The sequence below is a fragment of the Lampetra fluviatilis genome, chromosome 11 (genome assembly GCF_964198595.1).
Source record: "Lampetra fluviatilis chromosome 11, kcLamFluv1.1, whole genome shotgun sequence".
NCBI classification, from domain to species: Eukaryota; Metazoa; Chordata; class Hyperoartia; order Petromyzontiformes; family Petromyzontidae; genus Lampetra; species Lampetra fluviatilis.
This window is the reverse complement of record NC_136285.1, coordinates 7926920-7951974: the sequence shown is the minus strand read 5'-3', so window position 1 is coordinate 7951974 and position 25055 is coordinate 7926920. Positions and strand designations below refer to the sequence as shown.

Sequence of the window (25055 nt, the reverse complement as noted above, 5' to 3'; positions counted from 1 at the left end):
GTACGTAGGCATATTGTACGGTATAAATGAAATGTTTACCTATTACTTATCTCATTGATACAGCAATATATTAAGTAAAAATATATAATTTTTACTCTTCTGCCAATAAAAAAAACCGGTTTCAATGTAATTTACAAATGGAATGATTTCCCTGCACGTGTCGTTTCACAGCCGCGATATATATATTTTTGGCCACTTACACAAAAGTCATAATTCAGATTTCACACGTCTAAATTTTATGTCAGGCTGTGACACATTCTCACGGGTGACATCATGACATGGATAATGTTTTATGTCCATAATAAGACGTGTACCCTTTAACTGTGTGCATCCACTATTAAAGGGAGCCCGTGTGTCACTGTGGCCCTGTTGCAAGGGCAGGCAATGCTCTTATCAATAATATAGACCTCCTTTGATGTGCTGCTCCAACTTAAAGTGACGACGGTACACGTCTATATACCCACAAAGAACTTGTGCGCACCTGTGCCCCAGCCATCTGAAGAATGTTTTTGGAGGAAATGTTGCCGAGCCAAAGTTCACTTTAACTGGCGACACCAGACACAGGGCATGATTAAAGCAGAAATGAAAACCTGCAAACATACAATCAGCCCCTTCAATGGAGATGATCCCTCACCCGGTAAACAGCGCGAGGAAGAAAGAAGGTACGTGCTCAGAAAGTTCAGTGAGAGGACAGACTTTGGGCGGCGGGGTAAAATGTCAGCGTTAAGTTACGGCTTCGACAACAGCGGGAAGGGGTCGTGACAGCGGCCGTGGTCTCGGGTTATTGGACGTGTAACACAAGCGCTGTTTAGTATCGCTGCTTCGTCTGATTAAGCTACGATCGCTGAGTTCGGACATGCAAACAGAGGCTCGGTTTTCCTGCTGTTTTGCAAGCTTGTGTGTCATCAGGTGGTAAAAATTTAGACCCGAGTGATCTTACAAATTGAAGAACACTAAGACTGTTTTTTTTTTCACGCATCAATTTACAAATGCAATTTTGATTTCATTTTCATTTCTTGTTGCTGTAAAATTGGTAAATCGATGCTACTTACAGGATAATTTATATTTAAAATGTAGTATTTGCAAAGCAATAACCAGACAAAAAATCAAGCCTTTTGCGAAATAAATTGGATAGTTTATGTACTTAACCTACAACTGATGGCAATGACATGGGGCATTTTAAACTTCAGCCAAAGCTATTGAGGGTGCGAGGGAATAACCATTTCGAGAGTGTCGGTAAAATAAAAGAATAACACAATCTCCATCGTTCATCTTTTATATAAAATAAGCGCAGATTACAGCAATTGGTTTCAAACGAGAGATTGCTTCGCGATTCTTTTAACCGACGCATATACAATTCCACGTCTTTATTTGCTGCCGTGTTTACATATTTCCTACAGGTGGCCTCCACACTGACGTTAAAATCCCCCAAACTGGAATGTCTCACGAGGGACGATCATCCACTCTCTGTTCCTTTGTTTACCCATGTTTTCTTGGGACGTTGCCTTCTCATTACTCACCATTATCTCACCTGCACAACGCAGGTTCCAGCCTTGGAATCCAAATTCCAGGATGGGATGAAAGAGATTGGCAAAAAAAAAAAACACGCCACGGGATTGAGTTACTCAGCATGCCGGGTGGGCCAGTTTCTGTTTGGGTTTTTTCTCTCTCTCTCTCGGCCCGGTCTTCTTTTTTTTCCTTGTTAAAAGCTTTCTTTTGTCTCACTGTTTAAACAGAGTTGCTATGGCAGGGACAGCCATTTGGGTATATTGCATTTAAACGGCCTAAAACTTAAACAATAGTACTACAGTCCGCGGAACAAGTGCGGGCCGTCTCGTCAGTCCGTCACAATGGCAGATGAAGACCCCAGATATGCATCTGTCGCCTGAGCTTAATGTGGCGGAACATTGGGCAGCCCTGCCCAGCGATAGCACTGTTTATTTTCACCGTGGCCGTGTAAGTGGAGTGTTGTGCCTTTGCCCGTGGGTACCCCTGGAACGCGTTTATGCCAACAGAGGGCGATTTCAATACCCTGCTGATCTAAGGAGCTCAAGGAGAGACAGAGTTGTTGATCGCTCAGAGTGGCTGTGTGCACGTGTTCTACGCGAACAACACAACAGGCTTTGGTTTTTTTTCATTGTTCCATCTTCTCCGATTCACCTTTTCCCCACCAAACTCACTCTGTGTATCGGCATCTCTCATTTTCACTTTTCCTATTTCTCACAGCAGAAACATTTCTCGCCGCCCTTGTTTTCTCCTCCGGATTTTCTCTTTCATCGACTGGATGTATGTATATATGTTCAACTTCTTTGGCTCCATACGTAGCCAACCGTGATAACCGGAGGTGCGGGGGGAAGGACAATAAACGAAGCATATGTTTGGGTAGGAAAGGTTGTGCGGTGGTTAGCGCACTGTGTTAAAAAACCCGGTGACCCAGTTCGATTCCCGCTCACGACCAATAATAGTGTATAATGTCTCAACTGTTGCTGGGCCTCCCCTAAATTGACTCAGCCTTAAATAACGACCTGGTGCAATGTGTACAATTACTGGCCACCCTTGCGTGCCATGTCGGCCAGCATAGGTGCTCACTAACAGCACTTGTCCTCACTATCTATTAAGGCTATAGGGGGGTATTTGTCGTTGTTGTTGATACATATACGTATGTGCAAATGTGCAATGCCATTAATTCGAATAGATGAGATCATGCTCTGGCAATGGGTGCTCTATGCAAATGCAATTGACCCCGTAGCCAATAATTAGAATTTAATGCCACGGATTGTATCAAGATCTTACGCCCCACATTCCCACCATCACTGACCTCTGCTAGGACACCGCCAAATGACTTGAGCAATCGAATGTGTGTACGCTGGCAGTTTCAAAGAGAAGGGGTGGGAGGGGGAGGGGGAGGATACAACTACCTAAATAAATAAGCAAAACTAAATTCCCCACGATTATATTGAGGGCCTCTCATGAGTGACTGCGTTCTGTCAACGCACACATTTTCCCAAGGAGAGGAAGTTGAAATGAAGCGGTTTTGAGGGATGGGATGTCCCTTCATTCCTCGCCGACGGTGCAAGTCCTGGACCGAGCCAGGAAGATTAATCTCCGGGGTTACAGCTCCGTGCAACCCACCGTGTCTCCCCGCAACAACAAAAAGACCTCCCTCCACCTTAACGAAATCGTGCTCCGCATTTGATCTCGTCGCTACGGCAACATAATTCGCCCTCTAAAATAAACTTCACAAACGCGATGCCACTGGGTCGGGAGGTTCATGGAAGGCATGGACAAGGAGGGGGAAGGAGGGGGGCATGGCGTTAGGGGGGGGGGGGAGGGGGAGGCCACAATTTGTTTGGGACAGAGGAGTAGGGGGTTCACGGGAAACCTAGAAGAGGTTTAACACAGCCTCCTTTGTATTCGTCAGTCCAAACCCATGATTAAGATATCACTTGTGCAATTGTTTGGAATCGCCGGGCAATTAGACCGCAGCTGATCCAGTGCCTGACGTTTCCCTTGTAAAATCCCCCAGCCCTGGCTGAAGAGGCAATTTTTGCATCTGAGTACCATCAATTAGCTTCTGAATAGCAGTGGCAGTTATTTGAAAGTTGAGAAAGTGCCACTAATTTATGGGTAATGTATAAATAAATATATTTTTCTTCCTGATGACGAACGCTTGAGATTGAAACGTCGTTTTTTAAAATTATTTTTTGTTATTTTATTTGAACCTATCTACGTAACTTTACCGAAAGACCCAAATAATATGAATTCCTGCGGTCACGAAAGCTTTAATTCAAGAAATATATTTGCTTAGGTTTGTGCCCTGCGAAGCTATAATTGGGGCTGTTTTTAGCTGTTTTATAGTATGAAATAAATCCCATAAGAATAATAATACTACATTTATTGGTATGGATCTTAGTATGTACGTTTATGTGTGGAAAGCGAAATTGGGTTTAAAATATTTTACGCAAATTATGTTAAAAAAAAAGTTTTCTTAACTGAAAAATAAAATCCTGGATATATTTTATGATTTTACAAAAAATATATTCCCGCTGTTTTCATGCAAATAGTTTTATTTAATCTCACCGGAGAAAATGTAAGTATTGCTTTACAATTTGCGCGTAGCTATTATACACATGCGATGGTTATCAATGTGCCACCCTTCATAAGTCGTCACTAACCATACTCTCCTCAACAGTCTATACTGGACAGACATATAACTAAAATAACGAACCAAAACTAGATTTTAACAGCGCCATTTATACGAGGCCCCATGGTGCCTGACATAAACTAACCCAACCCTTCACAAATTTACATTTTTAATACATATAAAATGAATAAGAATTAAAACAACCTTAAAAGCACATAACCTACATGGACAAGTATGAAAGTGAAGATAAATGTGTTTTAAGATGGAACCTAAGAGACTCCACTGATTGAGGGTCCCTCATACTCTGGGAAACGGCGCTGTTCCACAGATGCCCTAGGCGTTTGGCTGCTGCTGAAGGCTCCATTATCACAGTTTTGTCCTGGGCACACTCAGGTGCTCGGATTCTGTGGACCAAATTCGACAGCACTTTAAAGGGAATCTTTGTCCTGTGAAGTAAGAGTAGCCCGTACACTGTATCGACGTGTGCGAAATGCACAATGTGCTTTTCATAATTGGGCCTTCTTTGTCGTGCTGTGGGCAAGGGTACGAGAGTTGAATGCAGAAATTTGGAGTGGAACATTGGAATGAAACTCCCTGGAGCCAATTTTAAAGAATGTTCTAGTTCACGATTGTGCCGGAAATGTATGCTACAAAGTTCTTAATACATCGCAATAACCAGCCGCATGTTTACGCACAACCGTGCAGGTGTGTTACGGCACATAGAATGGAGTGGTGGCACAGTGGTTAGCATGCAGCGCTAACTGAACCTGGAACCCCAGTTTTCCCAGTCACGACTAACAGCATTGTCAAGTGAAATCAGAACTGGTATTGCAACCAGTTATCAAGTTTTATCAATATATAGCATTCATTTTAATGCAATAAATTATTTCAGGAGTAGAGCGGTAGTGCAGTGATTGTGCTATGAACCCGATCACCTGGGTTAAATTTCCAGCCAATGTTAACATGAGTGGTCAAACTAATCCTGGGTGCAACGTTCACCAACCTGCTATGACCAGCCTGGCAAAGTATGTAATCAAAATCATGATTTACATACCGTGGGGAGGCCTTCATCCAAAGGTGGATTGAGAAAGGCTGAATTTTTTTTTATATTATTATCAGGGGCATTAGAGCACACGTGTGCAAGTGAGCATGCAGGTGTGTGCAGGTGGCTTCTTTGATAATTGCCCTGTGTGACTCGTCAGCAACGCAGGCATGACAAAGTCTGGCAATTGGTGGTTTGAAGTCCAATTGCTCCCTGGTGAAAGAGTTGGTGACAAGTTAGCTTGAAAGGCAGGGGGGACTTCAAGCTGTCCCATTCATTCTCAGACATGAAACTTCACGTGGCACTCTTGGCAAGAATATGACTCCCGTGTGCCACTGTGATGACAACATAAATCACATTAATGGCTCGCTCTAAGTCATATTCCACAAAACAAACAGGCCTTCCTTGGAGATAAGTGGTTAGTGGGGTGTAATGAAACTGGGAATGAATAAAACAGTGGGTAAAATACTACAGATACTTTTAATTGGCTTTCGCATTATAAATTGAATTGATTTGGTAATGTGCGTGAATGGCGATAATAAAAGGGTAGTTTCCATGTTTGTATCATCATATACACAGACTTGTTAAATCGATCAACTATAGAGCTTTCCTCACCCGCTTGTAACTGATGTTTGTTCTAATTGTAATAGTAAAACAAGTATATTTTAAGTGTAATCATACACATGAGGAGCAGTAAAAGTTTTGAAAATGGAATAATGCATTATAGTGACGTACAGCTAATAGTTTATTTGCTTTTAACTTTGTTGGCACTGTTTTTGAAAAACTTTAAATCTTAAACTTGTTGAAGACTTTGCATATTATTCGTATTCTAACTATAATTGTGTATAACTTAACAAAATGGGTGCCCGTTCGTTTCAATATGTATAATGACAGCACTGTGCTTAACGCTTTTGCTGTTATTCGTTTTTTGGATGTGTACTGGATAATTATTCTTCCCCACCAAACCCACCTCCTACCCCTAAAGCCGTTCAATGAACTGGTATGATTCAGGGTCGTGGTTCAATTATTATTTTTGTCCACTGTTTACCATTTCTGTTCGTAGAGTTTTTCAACGGTTTGTGAGTCTATTTTTGTTTTGTTCACTCTGTTTGGCCAAACATAGCCTCATACTACAATTTGTAGAAGTGTTACATGTTAAATTAGTTCATGCACAATTTCAATACATGTAGTGAATTTGTATGTATAGATCAGGGGTCGGCAACCAAAATAACAAGAAGAGCCATTTCTTTCCAATTCGGTACAAAATTCAGTATTTCAAGAGCCGCAATGCATCTGAGTACATACTGTACATACGTACATATCGTCAAGAAGCAGCCCGTAAAGAGCCGCATGCGGCTCCGGAGCCGTAGGTTGCCGACCCCTGGTATAGATGGTTACATGTCATCATTAGTTAGATCCCAGACAAAGAAACGTGTATTGATACTCATGCTGTGTAGTAGCTCTTGACAAATCTGGCGTTTACAGTTTTTAGCCCAGTCACCTTTGTGGCATCAACTCTCAGAAGCCTCCTCAGTAACGATCGTGAATTGGAAAACATCTCTCAGATATTTTTATGAGATACTCCAGAAACTGAGTGATAAGCATAATTAATATACGTGGCTTTTTGTGGATAAAGTAGGACAGTGTCACTGTTGTTTGGGTGCTCGTCACTGCAAAGGTCACGGAAATTCAAATCATATTTTAAATGATTACAGTCTCAAGTGTAATTTGTCTGCATTACTTGTTCACAACCACAGGGCATATTTAGAGAAAGAACGCTTCTTTAACAAGGTTGAGAACAAATTAGGCATGAACTAACAGTCGTGTAAAATTACCTGAATCATGACAATCGTGTTTTAAACACTATATTCTTATATTCTTTGATAGGTTGCCAAGTGAAATACCATGAACTAGCCAGGAAACAATAATCCCTAAATGTCATCATCTAATGACTTGACATTTGAGTTAATTATTAAATAAATTATAATATTCCAACTTTCGGTATTGAATTGGGCCTACCCTTTTGTTATGTGACCTCAATTATCCATTGCAAAAAAAATGCTGAAGTTCAACCTCTAGCACAGTGCCCACACCACTACAAGCTCATGGACCTTTGTTTCCGAGGGCCGTTTGGCCTACACAGCCACACTACATCAGGGCTCACCCACATTTTACCCCGCCGCACGTACACAAGTCATGATCCACGTGTCGACTTCTGGTCGTGTCCCCTTATTTAGCTGATGATTTGAAAGCCTTAATTGCAAAAGGGGAAAAGGAACCCACCCCCCAGGGGCTTTGAATATAAAAATATAAAATGTATTACATCGAATAAGAAGCGTCAAACAAGCCGTGTCACCTTGTGATATGGTGTTTCAATGAAAAACAGTGTCACAGCTAGACTTTGGTTGCTATCCAAAGGTTAAGCAATTTGACTCCAACACATGCCACTATCCCTTAGTCTCAGCTTTAACTCTTAACCCTGGCCTCATCCATAACTCTAACCCCTAGCTATAAACCATATCCTGAATAATATTAACTTTCTCTAACTCCTAACTCATAACTATAACATAGAAACAGAACCTTAACACCGAAAGAATAGCTCTACGAGTCTGGATTCTTAGTCTATATAGATCTCAAAGGCTGGGCAAGGTTGAGACTGAATCGCGCATGGTGGGTGACCACCATGCGTGACAGGCAGGTGCAATGGGCAGTGTGTGTGTGTGTGGGGCACATGGTGTCAGTTCGAGTCGGAAGCTCCCCCAACTATCCAAATACTGTATAGGGACTCCTCTTTAACACGTAGGCTTTCGCGACCAATAGTATTCATAATAAACGTTTTTGGGTTTAGATCGCGTTATTTATAAATGTGTCGTAACCCTCCACCACCCGACACGGCCAATCAGCAAAAAAGTGTCACGTTGACAAAAGACAAATAGTTCACTACTTTAGCCCACCAGTGTGTTGAAGCGTGAATCCACAACATTTACAGTTTTTGAGTACGACGTTTCGCTGGTAATTACATCCAGCATCATCGGGCAATTCGCTTCAACACACCGGTGGGCTAAAGCAGTGAACTATTTGTATTTTGTCAACGTGACAATTTTTTACTGATTGGCCGTGTCGGGTGGTGGAGGGTTACGACACATTTATAAATAACGCGATCTAACCCCAAAACGTTTATTATGAATGGAGGGACTTCTCTACTTACGACTGTTCGACTTACGAACTTTCAGAGAATACGAACAAACCTGTTCGTATGTCCAGTTGCCTATTCGGGCCATAAGTCGTAAGTTCAACCGCGACGCAATAGATGGCGGTGGTGGCATCTACATCTACAGGAGATTATACAACTTTTAAAGGCATTCCCCGTACTTCGTGTACATGGCGTACAGCATGTTTAGAATCGACAGGACTAAAGTTGGACTTACGAACAAATCGACTTACGAACAGACCTCTGGAACCTAACTCGTTCGTAAGTAGAGGAATCCTTGGACTCATCAGGATGCTATTAACTGCATCCCCAGCCAAGACAGCTCATCAGAGGCTCGATGCTTTCCCAAGCGGAGTAACATTCAGGCCTCGCCCTCCTATCCTCTCACCATATCTGTCAACGCCTTATCAGTGCCCAACTTATTACAGACCAATTCAGACCTCATTGGTCACCCCGTTCCCCTACAAACCTCAACGTTCATCCTACAAAGTCCCATTACAAGGGAGAAACACAAACAAATAGACAAAAACAATGTTGAAACGGCTGTACGCCCTATGGAGCTGAAAACTCAATTTCCCTGCACAAGAATACGGCTAAACCGTATGGGTTAACAGTGATGTCTCACCCACTGATTTTGGCGGGAAACTAATCTCAGTTTGACAGAAGCCATGTTGCCAAGCAGTGAGGCAAGTGAGAAATGGGCTAAAGTAAAAGTGTTACTTCTGGTGTAAAGGTACTTTGCTATAAGGTAGGGAATAGCAGGGTAAGGTTACAACTTCTACGGATAGAGTTATGCGATTAAGAATTGAACACAACTCTGTAGCATTCTGAGGTAAATCTTGAAAAAAAAATACGGATTTAAGTCGCAAATGTCAACATTCATAGTTACATAGTTTAAGTTATTTTCAAAATTCGTTTGTAAGTGTGACTAGAATCAAAAATAGATGTGATAGGTAAAAATGCTGTTTTGACATTATTAATGACATAAATAAATACAGCATTTAAAGCTGTGAAAGTCTATAAAAGCACACGACATATTTTAACTGTATATTTAAGCATTCAGAATAACATTCTTAAGTAGCTTACATGATTTTGAAAAAATTCGTTTGCAAGTTTGCATATGGTTACAAGCAAATATGACAGGGAAATATGCTGTAATTAGCGTTTTGAAGGAAACAATTAATTATCTTAAGGAGGCAAACGAGCATAAAGCATAATAATCCTTTACCAATTATATGATAATAGTATAATAAACCATTTAAGTTGAATAAATTAGATCAGACCAGAAACGAATTTGTTAAATGTTTATTTTATTAAAAGTGACTGCTGTATTCATTCACATTATTAATGAGTCCATGAGAGTACCGGTAAAAATAGTTTTTAAGGAACCTTGCTAGAAAAAAAATTGTGGTACTGTTTGTTAGCTGTTGCATCAAATAATCCAGTGCTGTAGTTTTTGCCAAAGAGTTTATTTGATGTGAAGTTAGTGTTATACTGTTCAATATTTTTAAATGCGTTAATTACTGTTGAATGCCCGTAATTATATTGTTGATATTTACGTGAAACCGTACGTGGATAGAAGAACCATCCTCAGATTGACAGCAGCGATATTGTCAAGCCGGTGAGGCAGTGAGAAACGGGCTCAAGTAAAAGTCGATTAAAAAAAAACTCACCTGCAAAGAAGTCTCCACGTTCATTGCTGTGCGCCCGTTGACATCTGAATTCCCCTGATTTTCTTTACTTTTAAACAATTGAATGTGCAGCCACCGAACTGAACATACGCTCGACAGATCGGAAGTCCTGCATGTACACCAGAGGGCAGTGCGACAAAACCAATTGCCCCGCATCCCGCCTCACCTTCACCAACATCACAGGTACCACTGCCGAGCACGATGACAAATGTCCAAATGTGTCGCAGCCCGCAAGGCGATGGGAGGCCCTCACCCAGCCAGCAGCCATGGATTGACAATGCCGGCCGTACATTATTGTTGTAATTACTGGCGAAACGTCGTACTCAGATTGTAAATGTTGTGGCTTTGCTCTCCAACACACCGGTGTTGCTGTACTAGTGACACGTTCTGTTTTACGTGACAAACCTTACTAATTGGCTGTGTCGGGTGGTGGCGGGTTTAACGACACATTTATATATTTAAGCGATCTAACCCAAAAAACCTCTATTATGGATTATACTGGTCGCGAAAGTGTTAAACCTATAATCTGCCAATCGCTGTCTCACATTGTGCCAATAGGCACCGCAGTCGCAACGCGGTGCCAATCGGCACGGCGCCCCAATGAAGAACCGTCCGGCACGCGGAGCGGGGCCGCAGCGGCGACGACGTGACACCGACGCCTCACCTTTGCAGATGCTGCCGATGGCCTCGTAGCCCGGGCGGCACACGCACTGCCCGATGGGCACGAGCCACTCGCCGTCCGTGCTGCAGTGCATCCTGGGGTCGCCGCTGGCCACCGCGTTGCGCACGCACGAGCCGCGCACCTCGACGAGCGAGGACGAGTCGGTGCCCGTCACCGTGTCGGGGAAGGAGGCGAATTCCCGCACCACCGCCGGGCACTTCTTGTAGTAGACACGCACGGACACGAGCGCCACGCACGCGCCCACATCCTGGAAGGCCATGAAGAAGCCCTTGCGGCTAAGGAGGCCGATCTCGCGCACCTCCGTGTTGAGCTTGAGCACGCGGTCGCCCACGTCGACGTGCGTGAAGCTCTCGTCGGCCGCGATGGTGTCGATCTTGGAGTAGAGCCCCTCCTGGAGCTCGGGCTCCTCGTCCGAGTCGGTCTCGCGCACCAACAGGTTGAACGTCTCCTTGCAGGTGCGCGACACGCCTGGGATGCTGTTGCAGTCGCGCAGCGTGAACTTGAGCTCCACGTAGGCGCGCTGCGCCCCGTCGCGACGGATCCAGTGAGTGCGCAGCCAGTTGTTCTGATTCTGCTTCATGACGTTGCACACCTGGTAGAAGCGGTCCGGCATATTCTGGTCTCCGATGCCGCTAATCTCTTCCCACTGGAAGTGAGAAGGCGCCCGCGGAGTGGAAAGGGAAAACGGCGCAGAATGAGTGATTGTCATCACTGTATTTCAAATTCATTTCTTTATAACTGCTTTGTGTATTTCGTTTGTTCTTCCCCCGCACCTGCGATTAGCACGGATGACGATGTACGGTGCGAAAGAAGTTCAACGTACATACACACACACATACATCGTTATCATCAGCCATGTTCACTTGCCGCTGATGTTAGCCGTGGCCAGGGTTTGCACTCGGGTCGCCGGGTTCATAGCGCCTGGCGCTAACCACTGTCCCACCACTCACCATTGATGCTAGGAAGCCAACTTTTTTTAGTTTTGTATGCGGAAACAGTATACAGTTTACTGTGTCTATCATCATCAACAGCCACATCAGTTGTCATCTATCCACTGGATGATAGCCTCTCATCGTCCTCTAATGCAACAATGCACCCAGCACATGCCCGTGCTGGGTGCATTGACGCCCTCTTGGACACATTCTCTCATTTGGCTGCAACTCACATTGTTGTTATTCACGCCAGCCATAATCCCTTCTAACGACGTCTTACGCCCAAGCTCACTTTCTCTCCTTACCAGTGGAAAACGATAACCTCTGTACCGTTCTCTAATCTGCACGCTCCTCACTGACCAATACTAACCTGAATTAATATCTGGCCGCAATTGGTCAGCGCATCGTACGACTTGCCTCGGTGTTCGCCTGGCTTCCAATTACGCCGTTTTAATCTCGACGCATTTCCGAATGACGATTGGATCGTGTAATTTTGAGCACAAAAGGGCGGACATGTAGTTAAGCAGCTCTAAAATTGCTAATTTAACATGGTGCGTATGATACCGTTGGGCCCATTGTAGTCAAGCCGCGATAGGGGCAGAGCGTTTGAAAGGAAACCCCAAGGTAGGACTTAATTGGAAATCTCTCCTGCACATTTGTTAGCAGGTAAGTGAGCAGACTGTTAACGCAGAACACATGTCTGACAAAAGAAAATTAGATTCCAAATGCATTGAAAGAGGTCACTCAAACAAAGATCCGAGTCGCAGTCACAACAATGAGAAGACGTGTTCGACCTTCAAAAAGTTTGACGCGCTCAGGACGTTCTCGGATTCCATTACATACCACGGTTAATACATTTCATCGCGTATATCATCGTGAACTATCCGTTGCTGGATGAATTAAATTGCTCATCATGGCTAACGTTATTTTTCGGCGAATGACATCTGAACCGGCCCAGTACCCCGCACACCTTTTCCCTAACCTGCATCGACTAGCTGGGTGAAGTATGGTCAAATCACACTGTGTGGGGGAGGGAGGCTGTCATCGAGCAGTGGAATGACAATTGGCTGTACCCGGTGTGTTATTTTTATCGTGTATATTCATACTAAACCGAGGCGAGCAATGTGGATATAAATAATCCTGAATCATGTATGTAACAAGGGAATACATTGTAGAATGTAAATATCATCTGTGGAAACACGATGAGGCATTGATACAGCAGTGCATATATCAGATATGATGAAGATGGTTTTAAATATATATTATGCGTTTGGCATGTAATGTTATATAATGCCCATTATGTTCATAAAAATGTTCAATTTGCTTTAATAGGACGACAAAGTGCCGCGTTGAAAACTCAAAGGGAATGCCCTTTTGAAGGACGACAGGATTGAATGTATCCCGCCTAGTGGTCTCTCGTGCAGTGCGGCGCCATGAAAAGTATTCTTTAAAAACACACACACACATGAAACATTAAGCATAAAGATCTCTCAGTGATAAGTGATTTGCGATCATTTGACAAAAGGTTTACCACCAATAGCTTCAAACGCAAAGTACAGGCGATGATGAAAGCCGCGTCATGGCTGTTTCGCAAATGAACACGGGACAATTTCCATATTTTTCCCCGTCTCGCTAAGCAACTGATGCCCCTCCTATTACCGCGCGTTTGACGGTGGGCTCAGAGCAGCGTGTGTTGTGTACATGTCTGAGTTGCACACGGGATGTGTTGGGAAGTGATGGCTACTGGGAAATTGTGGTTCCCAGTGATCACATTTTGTTGCTTTATTGCAGCGACTCAAACACTAAATCGCTGTGGGTGCTTCTTTTACTCGTGTTAATGGTTCATTTTGGAATTCTGTCTGCTAAAATTGTGTTTGTGCATAAGGTGTGAACAGTAATATTATTGAAAATAATTTGACCTTTTTGGCCTCGGTCTGTAAATAAGCTTAAATATTCGATCTTAAGTTTCATGGCCAAAGTATAAATCACTCAATTTATCCTAAACTAATTAATTTGTATGCAAAAAAAGTACATCCACATCTCATCTGATTGAGTGATGCTTTACTCTGAAACTTTACAACAGAGCCACATATTAGATAGTGTAACTATTACGGTATTTACTATCACAGAGCTCCCCTTGGTATGCGAAATGTCCTTTAACAAATTAACTCCCGTTGCTGCACATGTCTTGACAATGACACTGAGAGCTGAATGTGAAAATTACAGGAATTCAAATGTGATTTCGCTCAATCACCCAGTGTCTGTAGCACACCGGCAATGGTTGAATGCTCTTCAGCCCAATACGCGATACTTTAATGGTGTTCTAATCTAAGCTGAGCTTCTGCCAGTAAGGGAATGACAGGTGGAGACGGGGAAATTGCGATGACTTTTGACAACAAAGCAAGGTCATATGGCGTCAGTTACTTGGCAGAAATGTGTCCACAATATGTTAATGTGATACGTATGTTTATAAGTTGGGCAAATAGTTCTTAAGCTCATGAACGTACAAATGCATGTGCTTGCTAGCTATTAAGCAAATACACATTGTGTTATTTAGTTCAATATGTTTATAGCTAAAAGCAATAGGACCAAATGTTACACATTAACCTTCAACACTGAAGTTAACAAGCAAATCCGAACATTTATTTATGTTTACAGCTACTGCACTGCAATATTCCACATGGTAATGAACAAAATAGATAAAACATGTTAGAGCCCCCCCCCCACCACACATCTCTGCAAATAGCTGGGGAATAACACTGAGAAAATATCGAGATTGCCACTCGAGGCTTATAAAATGCAAGCAATAAGTAAAGTTCCCTGTAACAATGGTACTTTTCAATACTCACCGCAGTATATATGTTTTCCCTCGTGTGAAAAGGCTGCCCTCTGATTTCTGGTGATCGTACTATTGAATGTTCCTTGGCACATACACGTGTGCCACAAATCGGCTTTGCTAAACATTACGTGTGTTCAACGTCGGTTTGCTTGCCGTATGCTTTGACCATCGAAATGAACGTCATCACAATGTGTATTCGTGCAAGAGGGCCAGCATAACGCCTTCGCACGAAACAGTTGTGAATAATTTAACGTTGCTCCAGAGTTGTTTGGAACCGACAGGAAAGGGCCTGCTTTACCGATCGAATACAAACTAAGTGCGCATGGTACGGTACTTCCATTGTCAGACACGTTAATGCAGACACTCGGTCTACACGCAACCTCCACGTTTTCTTTAAGGTTCCCTAGAATCGGCCTGCGTGCGTGTGAATCCGTGCCGTGCGTTGTTAACTTATTTTGGGAAGCACACACACCCTGTTGTTTCCGAGCTTCTGACGTGAAATGAATAATTCAGAGATCAAGCGCACAATGACCTTACAAGCCAATATTGTTGTGCGAGCACACTTATGGTATATTACATAACCCGATAGTTGTGTGTGTGGGCTGAGAAACCCGTAAATGTCAGCTGTAATGTCCCACAGCGGAGCACACTTTACAGCTACCGATCCATTATTCTGCACAGTCACAGGCCCCGGAAATTCATATATATTCAACTTCTTTTCATGACTCAATCTCCCTACACTCCCCTCTCTCCTAACACCTATGGCTACCTATGGCACTCACCTCCCACATGCAATGACACATATTTAACACAATGATTTTAGTACAATGGCGTCAACGTTGTTCGGTGTGGATTAAAAATAAAATCTCACTGAGCAAAACAAACGCAGGCAATTATTTCACACGATTTTTTTTCAGGGTGTGCATCATTACTGCATCAAGGGAGTAGTTATTTTAACTACCTGAATCACTTTGGGGAAAAAAATGTCAATTTAAAATGCCAAAAAGAAGTTGCGTGGCTAAGATATGAAATTTGTCTAGACACTTGTCATTTTCAATATTTCCACCCCTTCCATATGTGTGACATCGTAATATATGACATGAATTATATATAAATGTGGTCCTTTGAAAGAGCTTAAAAACAATTTTAACATAAAGTATTTTTCCCACTTTTCGCTGACCAGATTTACTACATGTACGGTATGCATAAAAATACGCCAACAAGTATTGAGTGATGAATATAAATCAATTTGATGTGTTTGCAATTTACTGGCAATTCCCAATCAACATGATGGACACCAATGACAATTCGCTAGTTTACAAAGACAAATGTCCCCCCCCCGTGTAACCTTTAACAGACTGTTGGGGCAAGTGCTGATTAGCGACCACAATCCTCATGATGTGCACTCTGCATCATAAAATAATGTGTGACTTCAACGCCTTAATTGTGTTTCAGGTAGCATTAGCGGCATGCGACCTTCTGTGAAGGTAAGTCGCAGAAGAGTGCATCAAGTTTTAGGATCTTAAGTAGCTTACGCTTGGCTTTTAAGCGTTATCGTCGAGTACAAAAAATTATCTCGAATGCAGCCAAGATGACTCTTAGATACTCTTATCAGTTCTCTCTTCTGCACGATTGACTGCAGCAAGGAGCGATATTGCATGTGCATTGCGCATCCACCCCAATGCAGGTGTTCGTGACAGGCAGAGGACCTACTAATGCGGCTTTAATAGGAGTGTCAATTCCCATGCCACCAATATTCACTTACCCTTATTAAAGAGTCAAATTGGTGTCGTAAATGAGAGTCCTCTAAGGTTTCACTCATTTGGCCATTAATTCGCAAAAAATTTGTAATTTTTCTTCCAAACGATTACATTATGCACACTAACCGGTAATTTAAGATAAGCTTCATATGAATCACATGCCATCGGTGCTATCAAAAGATGATTGTAGGATGTGGAATGCATTACGAATGCACGTCAAGCGTGTGTTGTACAGCGCGCGTAATAGCCACCATCAATGTCCAATATAACACGAAATCCCAGAGCACATGTTTTAATTAGCTGTGGTTTTATCCGACCGTAATCGCGTAACATTCAAAATAGCAAAAAGGAAAACCAGTTACCCTACACCAGCTAAGCATTCCTACTCGGGCAGGGTCACTCTAGAATGGTGAGAGGCTGATGGCCGAGCACTGTGCACATACTCCTGCTTGTGAATGTGCCAGTGTGCATGCTTCATGCCTGCGGGGTAGTTAGTCTTGAGCGAGAGGCAATGTGTTTCAAGGATATTATATACTGTATGAGAAGCCTTAAATGACTGAATAAATAAGACGTCCCTTCCTGGCATGTGCTTTGTTGTCATTTAGTTTGGCTCCAGACCCTGATACCACCCCACCATGAAAGCGCGATCCATCTCATTCGGTCCAGCAATCATCTCAAATCATTGTGAAATTTGATTAATTAATACCCTTATTTTGTGCTAACTTGGTTAAGCGCTGTATTCAGAGGATAACCACGCAGTACTGTAGAGTGGAGACCACACGTTGTTGCATGCTAAATTAATTTGTTCAAGTCAATTCCAGCACGATATTTTTTTAATTAACCCACTCCTCCAGGGAATGCAGTTAGACACTCAGGAAAAGCATGTATTTTCAGTAATCCCAAACAGACATTTCTGCTTTAACAAATCCAATCTGTGAAATTATGTACATCTGTGAGAAGGAGCTTCGTACATCATCGGATTTCTCCAGTCTCAATAAAGATTCTGATTCTTAAATCAAAGGCAGTTTGTATACCGCACAGAGAAAAACATGCTCTGAGTATTTCCATCAAAATCTAGGCATTGGTTATTTTGTAACTATGGCCGACTGATGAGGGCTGAGAGGACAAATCCTCTTCGAGTGTGTTGTGCATCAGAATTGCTTTTTAGAAAATGCTGTGCTGTCATCTTTCCCCCATAATCAGATGAAATGTTGCTGACTATATACAGGGTGTCCGTAATGAGTCGTGGTGTGCTACACACACACACACTAGAATCCTGGCAACCCGGTTTATATTCATGACAATAACACTGCCATTTATTTAACCAGGAAAGGCCCCTCGAGTCTCCCTCCAGTAGTTTTGCATTGGGCTGTTCAGCCAATTCCATTAATGAGCGTTCGTTCGATTCCTGGCAATACACAACACTATTAGCAGCTAATAATCTGAACCTAACCTTGGCCTCTACTCATCCCGAAATGAGTATCAATGGGAAAACAAAGGCGGCCGGGCACAATTGTGCACTGCACTGGGGGGCTTAGTATGAGCTCGCTAATAGCACTTCGCCTTGTCAATCCCCTAGGCCTCCAGCAGGGATCTTTGTCTTACCATCCACACGCTGGCGGTGTGGGCGTGCCCATCTGCCTCGTTTGGGCTGCTCGCTCTGCGTGAACGTCACCACCGGCTTCGTCCGCTGTAGCCGATGCGTGCGATACGCGCGCGCGTCCGTGTCGCGCGCGTGACGGACGCGCGCGTGCGCGTGGATGGGGGAGCGGTGGCGCAGTGGGTGAGCGCGCCGCGCTACCCACGACCCAGGTTCGATTCCCGCTCACGACCAATAACAACAGGGGGCGGTTATTTGACGCGGTCCTGAGCCTCCCCTCGGTCGACTCAGCCCCAAATTAGTACTCGGCGCAATGTGTAAACGTCGCCAGTAGGGAGACAAAGGCGGCCTGGTGTGGTGTTGGCCACCCACCGTTTCGGCCTTCATAGGCAGCAGCACTTGCTCCCAAAAAAAATGTTAGGGCTATAAGGGGGATCTTCGTATCCGATTAACCAGCCTTGGGTCTCCCCTAGGTCGACGCGGCCTTAAATTGAGTCGGTACGGTATCTAAACATCAGCGCAAGGGAGACAAAGGCGGCCGCGCCTTCATAGGTGTTCGCTAACAGCCAGCTTAGGCTACACAGGGGATCGTTGTCTGTGTCCCGTGCGCGTGCGTCCGTGTGTCCGTGCGCGTGTGTCGGGCAGGTGCTGCGCAGTGACGCCCACTGCTCTCCGTGGTGCGGCGGGGGTCAGTGACTCACCCCTGTGGGAGGAAACGCTCGCCAGCCCATCTCGCCCTGGATGCCCATCGTGTTGAGCAGATCCACTGTTACAGGAGCGGTGGAGGGGGCGGTTGAGAGGGGGGGGGCGGTGGTTGTTGTTGCGGTGATGGGAGAGGAGAAGAGGGTGGAGAGATTTGGACAAGTGAGATACTGTGCACTTTTTTGTACCAACAAAAATACAGAAAATTACCAAATATCACACGTGACATTTACAATTAATCAACAATACATTTCTGGAGGTGCCATCTTGAACCATGTTAATGGCTGATTAAATTAAACCACGTAATCTTCTTCGTCGTATCTCCTGTCCAACCTCTATGGTATTTTGCCAATATTCTGCACAGGCCAACGCTTGTGGTGTTGGCATTGATAAAATTCGAGGAGTGCATTGTGGTGCTGCAGGACATCTCAGGAGATGATCCATGGTTTGCTTCTCCTGACAAGCACAACCACGTAATGACGCATTGACTGACGTCCTGTCCTTCATGTAGCCAAGTGAGAACACAAAGAGATTCGTTTTACTATAAACAAGGGAGGCCAGACCTCGGAGTAGCACGTGTTTTTAGAAAGGCACACAAAGGGGTTAATGTAGCAATTGTCAATGGGTTAGGCCTATTTAATATCCACTTGGCAGAAAATTGTCAATATGTATTATTGTTACCATAATATAAAATTACACTTATAAAGTTAATTTCTACGACTCTAGTAGGCATAGCACTTTGATAATACATCACAATATTGTCGTTCCCACGAGCCTATAATGCAACCATCATCTATTTTTTAGACTGACCCAGTGGTGAATGTTCCAATTGCTGGGCAAGTTTATTCAGCTTCACCAAGCGTGGATGTGAATGTTGTGTCTGGCTCGGACTACTTTCACGGCGTGCGCGTTCTGAAGGCGAGAGTGTGAGTGGGGCATTGTGAGGCACCATCAGCGAGAGCTGGCACGCAGAACACACGAACACATGGAAGGATGGCGATTTGTCTTGGTTTCTTCACCCATCGTGTAATTTGATAAATTCACCACTGAACTCAATCATGATTTCTTATTCGGGGAAAGACATTTTCCCCGTGCACTCCAGTTCTGTCCCACGCACCAAAAAGGCGGGGATGGAATTGTCCAAACATCCCAATGCTAACGCCTTCCTGAAAAAAAGTCTTGTAACTGCGAGTTTGTTGTTGCTTTTTTTTTCTCCTGAATAGTGCATTATATTGCGTACACTCATTGTTATTTAACAACGTAATAAAACGTCCAACTTTCGTGGCTTAACGCGCAGTGAAAACCAGCGAATAAAAACGTACCATAACCCGTTTTCAGATAATAAAAAAAAAATCAGTTCATCATATTCGGAGGTGTTCGTGAATGTGCACAGATGTGTTGTTTACGGGGCCGTGACTCGAGTGCGTGGCGTGCACATTAATAAAAAAAAAATGACCACATTTACAATTGCAAACACACGGGATCAACCACCACCCGAAGCTTTCAATACGAACGAAACCTCTTTCGTTCTGCGCGCCGTGATTAACAATATGTGTAAGCGAACGAGGAACATCTGCGCAAAAAAAGAATTAAAAAAATAACGAATGAAAGCGGCAGGTAAGTGGGTGCAAAAAAATCCACACGCCCGCACACACACCCGCGTGCGCTTTGGGTTCAAAATCGTATGACATCTGAAGGTCTTGTTCGTAATATGTACAAGATAATGGGCCGTTTGACGCGATAATACCACGAGAAATGTATACGCTATAATTTCAGCCCTCGACACAAAGAACAAAGCGGAAAAATGTTAGTAGGCACGTATCCGGAGGAATAATAGTCATGCCAAAATGACATTTGCAGAATACTCTTACCACAGCCAACGCGAATCCTGTAAAACATCCAATTCTACATTTGGCGAGCCGTATTTTTAGCTTCACAATGCACAAAGCTGCAAGCATTTGATCGTATGCGCACGTCCATTGTAGCCTTAGAGTACGCTTCCAGGACAATGCTGAGTGTAGATCAAACGAGGACAATATCTCGCGTGCAACGGTAAATGGCATTTCGATTATTAGTCGTTGACTTTCTTCTCGCGAGCGTCAACGAGAATGCGCGTAGCTTGACCACGTCGTCGTATTGTTTGCGCCTACACGTCCATTAGGAAGAGCGGACGCGCTTCTTCACGGTGCTCAAACGCGCTCGGCTCAGATTGAGCCCGAGAAGTAAAAACGATCTCACGAAGTGGCGCCGATGCCTTCGAGAACACCACCCCCCATAGCCTCCTCGCCGGGAGGCTCGCGAAACGCACGCCGCCAAAGTTGGATGCGATTACGCGAAACGATGTGCGGGGATTCATACTCTTAGTTCTTTCGGTAAAGTCACGTAGTTAAAAAAATGAAATAAAAATTAATAAAAAAAATTAAACAATAAAATCACGACGTTTCGGAGGCAACACAAGCCTCCGTCATCAGGTGGGACCGTCACAGCCAGATTTGCTGCATCAAGTGAGGGGATGTGCGGGGCGCACGATAGTCGCGACCGCCAAGCGACAGCACGCGCCACGTAGCCCGTGCCGTCGCTGATGCGCGGCGTGTAACTCTGGAGCAGCGTACGTCGACGGGTGTTTACGCGTAATGATAACAATAACAAGAGCGACGTGCAACGGCTATCGTCAAACGCACCAACATTGAACACGCGCCCGCGCGCTTTAACCCGTCTCGCGCACGGTCGTCAAAGATGATCGTGCCCGCGATTTAACTAAACGGCGCCAGACCAGCGTCTCGAGTCACAGCGCCACGAGCGCGCATGAGTGAGCCGAGCAGGCTCGGCAAAGCGCGAGCACCGGCTTCTTCGCTTGTTGTTCACACGCGAACTTATTCCCCGGGTCACCGGAGACCAGCGCAGCCTTTAACGCACGAATCAAAGCGCGCACCGCTGCTTTGACGCCGCCGCCGCAACAAAACAAGTTTAACTGTTCGTTGCGAGATACACGTTGCTCTGTGTGTGTGTGCGCGTTGCTCAATGTGTGCGTGCGCTGTATTCACCTTCTTTGGCCGTGCAGCCGACGAGATAGCAGCCGCAAAGCAACATCCACATGCAGGAGACGAGAAGCGCGGCGGATGAGCAATTCTCCATCGCACCAGCTTGGGCCGTGTTGGGCTCTGCTCCGAAGCGCAACTGATCAGGCGCGGCGCGGCTCGATGGGTTGGGAATATAGTGTGGGGGGGGGGAGGTGCTTCACGCGCTCCGAGCTGCCAGTTATTCCTGCCAGAGAAGCGACAAGGGCGGCGCTTACACCCGTGGGCGAAGACGCAGGAGGAGGCCGTGCGCTCAGCCAATCGCGACAGGGAAACCCGGCCTTGATAAAGACATCATCGTGTTGCCTCCCCCCCCCATTGTAGGTTGATGTGTGGGTGGCATTACTCATCTGTGAACATAAATCAGTGGTGGGGATTGCTGCAATAAAAAAAACTGAATTTAAATTTTATTCTCAATAGCATTTCAATGTTGTTGTTTATTATTATTTGTATATGCACGCCGTGGTCCAACGCAAAGCAAACTTGAGACCGGTGCTTTTATTCTAAGGCAGCACCTACAAAAGAGTTAATATTGCCTTAATTGGATTTGTGCCTTCCTGGTTGCATTCTGTCAGATAGACGGTGGTGGAAATGTTGGCAGTGTGGAAACTCATTCATGCCCCTGTATGGCAGGTTTATCCGAAAATAATGACCCTTGGAATCGCATCGTTAAGACGTCTTCTCTTGCGCACAAGATATATGGGCAGATGCTAAAACTGCAACGCGATCCCGACGACCACTGCGCACAGGAGATTGAACAGTGCTTGTGGAAAACAGATCAGTTGATTGGTGGACCGTGTCACTCACAGCCTCACAGTGGTCAGGAGAGGACCTCTATTCATACGACATTGATACGATTTATGATAAAAATTCAGCAACGATCCATCACAAAGAGTCCAACATTTCCAACGCGTTGCGAAATTCCCCACAGACCAACGTCATCCTCTCTTAAAATTACGATTGCTCGAGCGGTTTACGTTCAGAAAATTGCGTCTCGGAATCTTGCATCGAATCTATAAAATAAAATAAAACCTGCTGGCAGAAACTTTGCTTTCATAAATGAACAATTATACTAAAAGTGTACTCGGGCGTAGCGCGTCGATAAGCGACATGGGTGTGGATTGATGGACAGAGGCAAAGGGCAGTGGTTAGCCCACTGCGCAATGAACCCGGCCACCTAAGTTCGATTCCTTGTCACGGTTAACATCAGTGGCAATGTATATTTGGACGGAGCCAGACCCGCCCAGTCACAGACCTTAGCTGATCAGCGTGGTGAAAGTATGCTCAGACAACGCTCATGATCGACGCTGGGTAGGGATGCCTTCATCCAACATCGCATTGACAAAGGGCTGCAGATTGATGGACAAAGCCAGAGACAGGATTGTAGCTAAGAGGAAATAAAACACTCACACGAAGGGAGGAGCACAGTGGATATACAAACATCAAATCAGGGGACAAATTTAACTGCGGTGTATCGCAGCTTTCCCGTGTCGTCAACACGATGATGATGATGATGACGACGACGACGATCTCGTGCCGATAGCACAGAGCACATGATGTTGTGATGATGCGTCTGCGTTGTTAGTGGGTCACAAGAACAAATAACAGCAGCAGCAGGAACAAAACTCAACACATTCGTCAAAAACACTGCCTTTAAAAGGCAATATATATAATAGACGTGTCGCCCAATGGCCCTTCTTTTAAGGCAGTGCTATTGACAATGTGTTGTGTTTTTTTATCGTACACAGCAGATGGTGATGCTATTTTAGGACACTATATACTTATATAGCGTACGTCGTGAAACCGTGGAACGTATCTTTGTGTCTTGGCTGGAGAATTTGAAACACATCAGTATCTCTCCCTCCCCAACCAGCTTTCCAAGATGTAATCCTTGACACCGGTTGTCACCGAGTCGACTTCTGCGCCTCATTGGGGCCATAAATGAACCGGAACCCACGGAGTTCAGTGGAGGACGGGGCACGCACCAGCCCTGGTATAAGGCGCGCGTACATTATTCATTTCGCTGCTTGTGTTTGCACTGCAGTGCACACGTGCGAGCACCTTGCACGTGATCGGAGAAGGGAAATAACGGAGCGTTAGCCCTGGCATGCAAATCGGATGCTACACGCAGATCTGCAAATAAGTGTACGGGGATTTTCTGTGTGTGTGTGGACGATTGTGTAACGGGAGCCAAGCGGCGATGGGCTCGTTGATAAGGGGACCAATCGCAAATCAGAGACACGGTCTTAACTGTTATGAAATGGAAGTGAGCTTGACCAGAACACATCACTGGGAAGGGGTGGGCGAGGCTGGCGACTGAATGGCAGCTAAAGGAGAGAACGCTCCCCCAGAGGGGCCACCGTGGAGGGTAGAGAGATACCTTTACGTTTTTTTTTAACGTCAATACATTGCACGTGTACATCTGTGTATAGTGTAGCGGTTAGCGCGCTGCGCTTTGAACCCGGCGACCCGAGTTCGATTCCCGCTCACGGCCAACACCAGTGACGATTATCTAAACCGGTTCCGGGCCTCCCCTAGGTCGACTCAGCCTCAAATGAGTACCTGGTACGGTGTGTAAACATTGCCACTAGGGAGACAAATGCGGTCGGGCGTGGTGCTGGCCACCCACCCCCTCGTGTACCGTTCTGGCCTTCATAGGTACTCGCTAACAGCACTTGCCCCTACAGTCTGTCAAGGCTATACGGGGGATCTTTGTCTTTGTGGTGGTGGCGACGCAACCCTCGTGTGCCGTGCCGGTCTTAATAGCTGCTCGCTAACAGAACTTGCCCAAAACGTCTGTTAAGAATATACGGGGGGAGGGGGGGGGTCTGCGTCTTTCTGTGTCGATCATACCAAAGGATCCATAGCCTATCAAGCCGACGGCGTTCGATACTTGTGCCAGTGTCTGAGTGCTTGATAGGCTCGCTTATTTAATAACATCACCCGGATCGCAGGCTGCTCAATAATCCGAGGCTCCCTTTATATTCGTCAGCCGCTCAGGAATGCGTTTCATTAACAGCGAGGCGATCAACTTTAGTCTTCATCATACATCGCGAACATCAAACAGGAACCCCCCCCCCCCCCAATGCCATTCAGTTTGTGTCTGATATCCACAACATCTAAACCTACGCACATTCACGATACCTGTTGATCTCAATATTGGCATTCCTGGGTTATATAATTACCATCTGTGCGTGCGTGTGCGCGCGCGCGCGAGAATTCTAGGAACAAGCACTGGAGTGTAATTGCAAATTCTTCTCCCGGGATTATTAAAGGTCAGCAACATAAAATACTTGCGGGGGGCGAGCGGGCGGGGGGGGGAGAAATGACAAAAAGTAGTAAACATTACATGAGGCTAATTATTCGACAAGGGAA

At 44.8% G+C, this 25055-nt stretch overlaps 1 protein-coding gene across 1 annotated transcript in view; it reads right to left on the bottom strand.

Annotated features, from left to right (window-relative positions):
- The window catches only part of LOC144934765 (ephrin type-A receptor 4-like), a 60444-nt gene extending 38596 nt beyond the window's left edge, over positions 1 to 21848 (bottom strand). The window contains exons 1-3 of the mRNA XM_078860889.1: positions 21648 to 21848; positions 18603 to 18667; positions 10753 to 11416 (exon numbers count right to left, since the gene is read on the bottom strand). Coding sequence (XP_078717015.1) covers positions 10753 to 11416; positions 18603 to 18667; positions 21648 to 21738 — 820 coding nt within the window. The 5' untranslated portion in view covers positions 21739 to 21848. The remainder of the gene's footprint in view (positions 1 to 10752; positions 11417 to 18602; positions 18668 to 21647) is intronic.
- Between the last annotated feature and the right edge of the window lie 3207 nt (positions 21849 to 25055).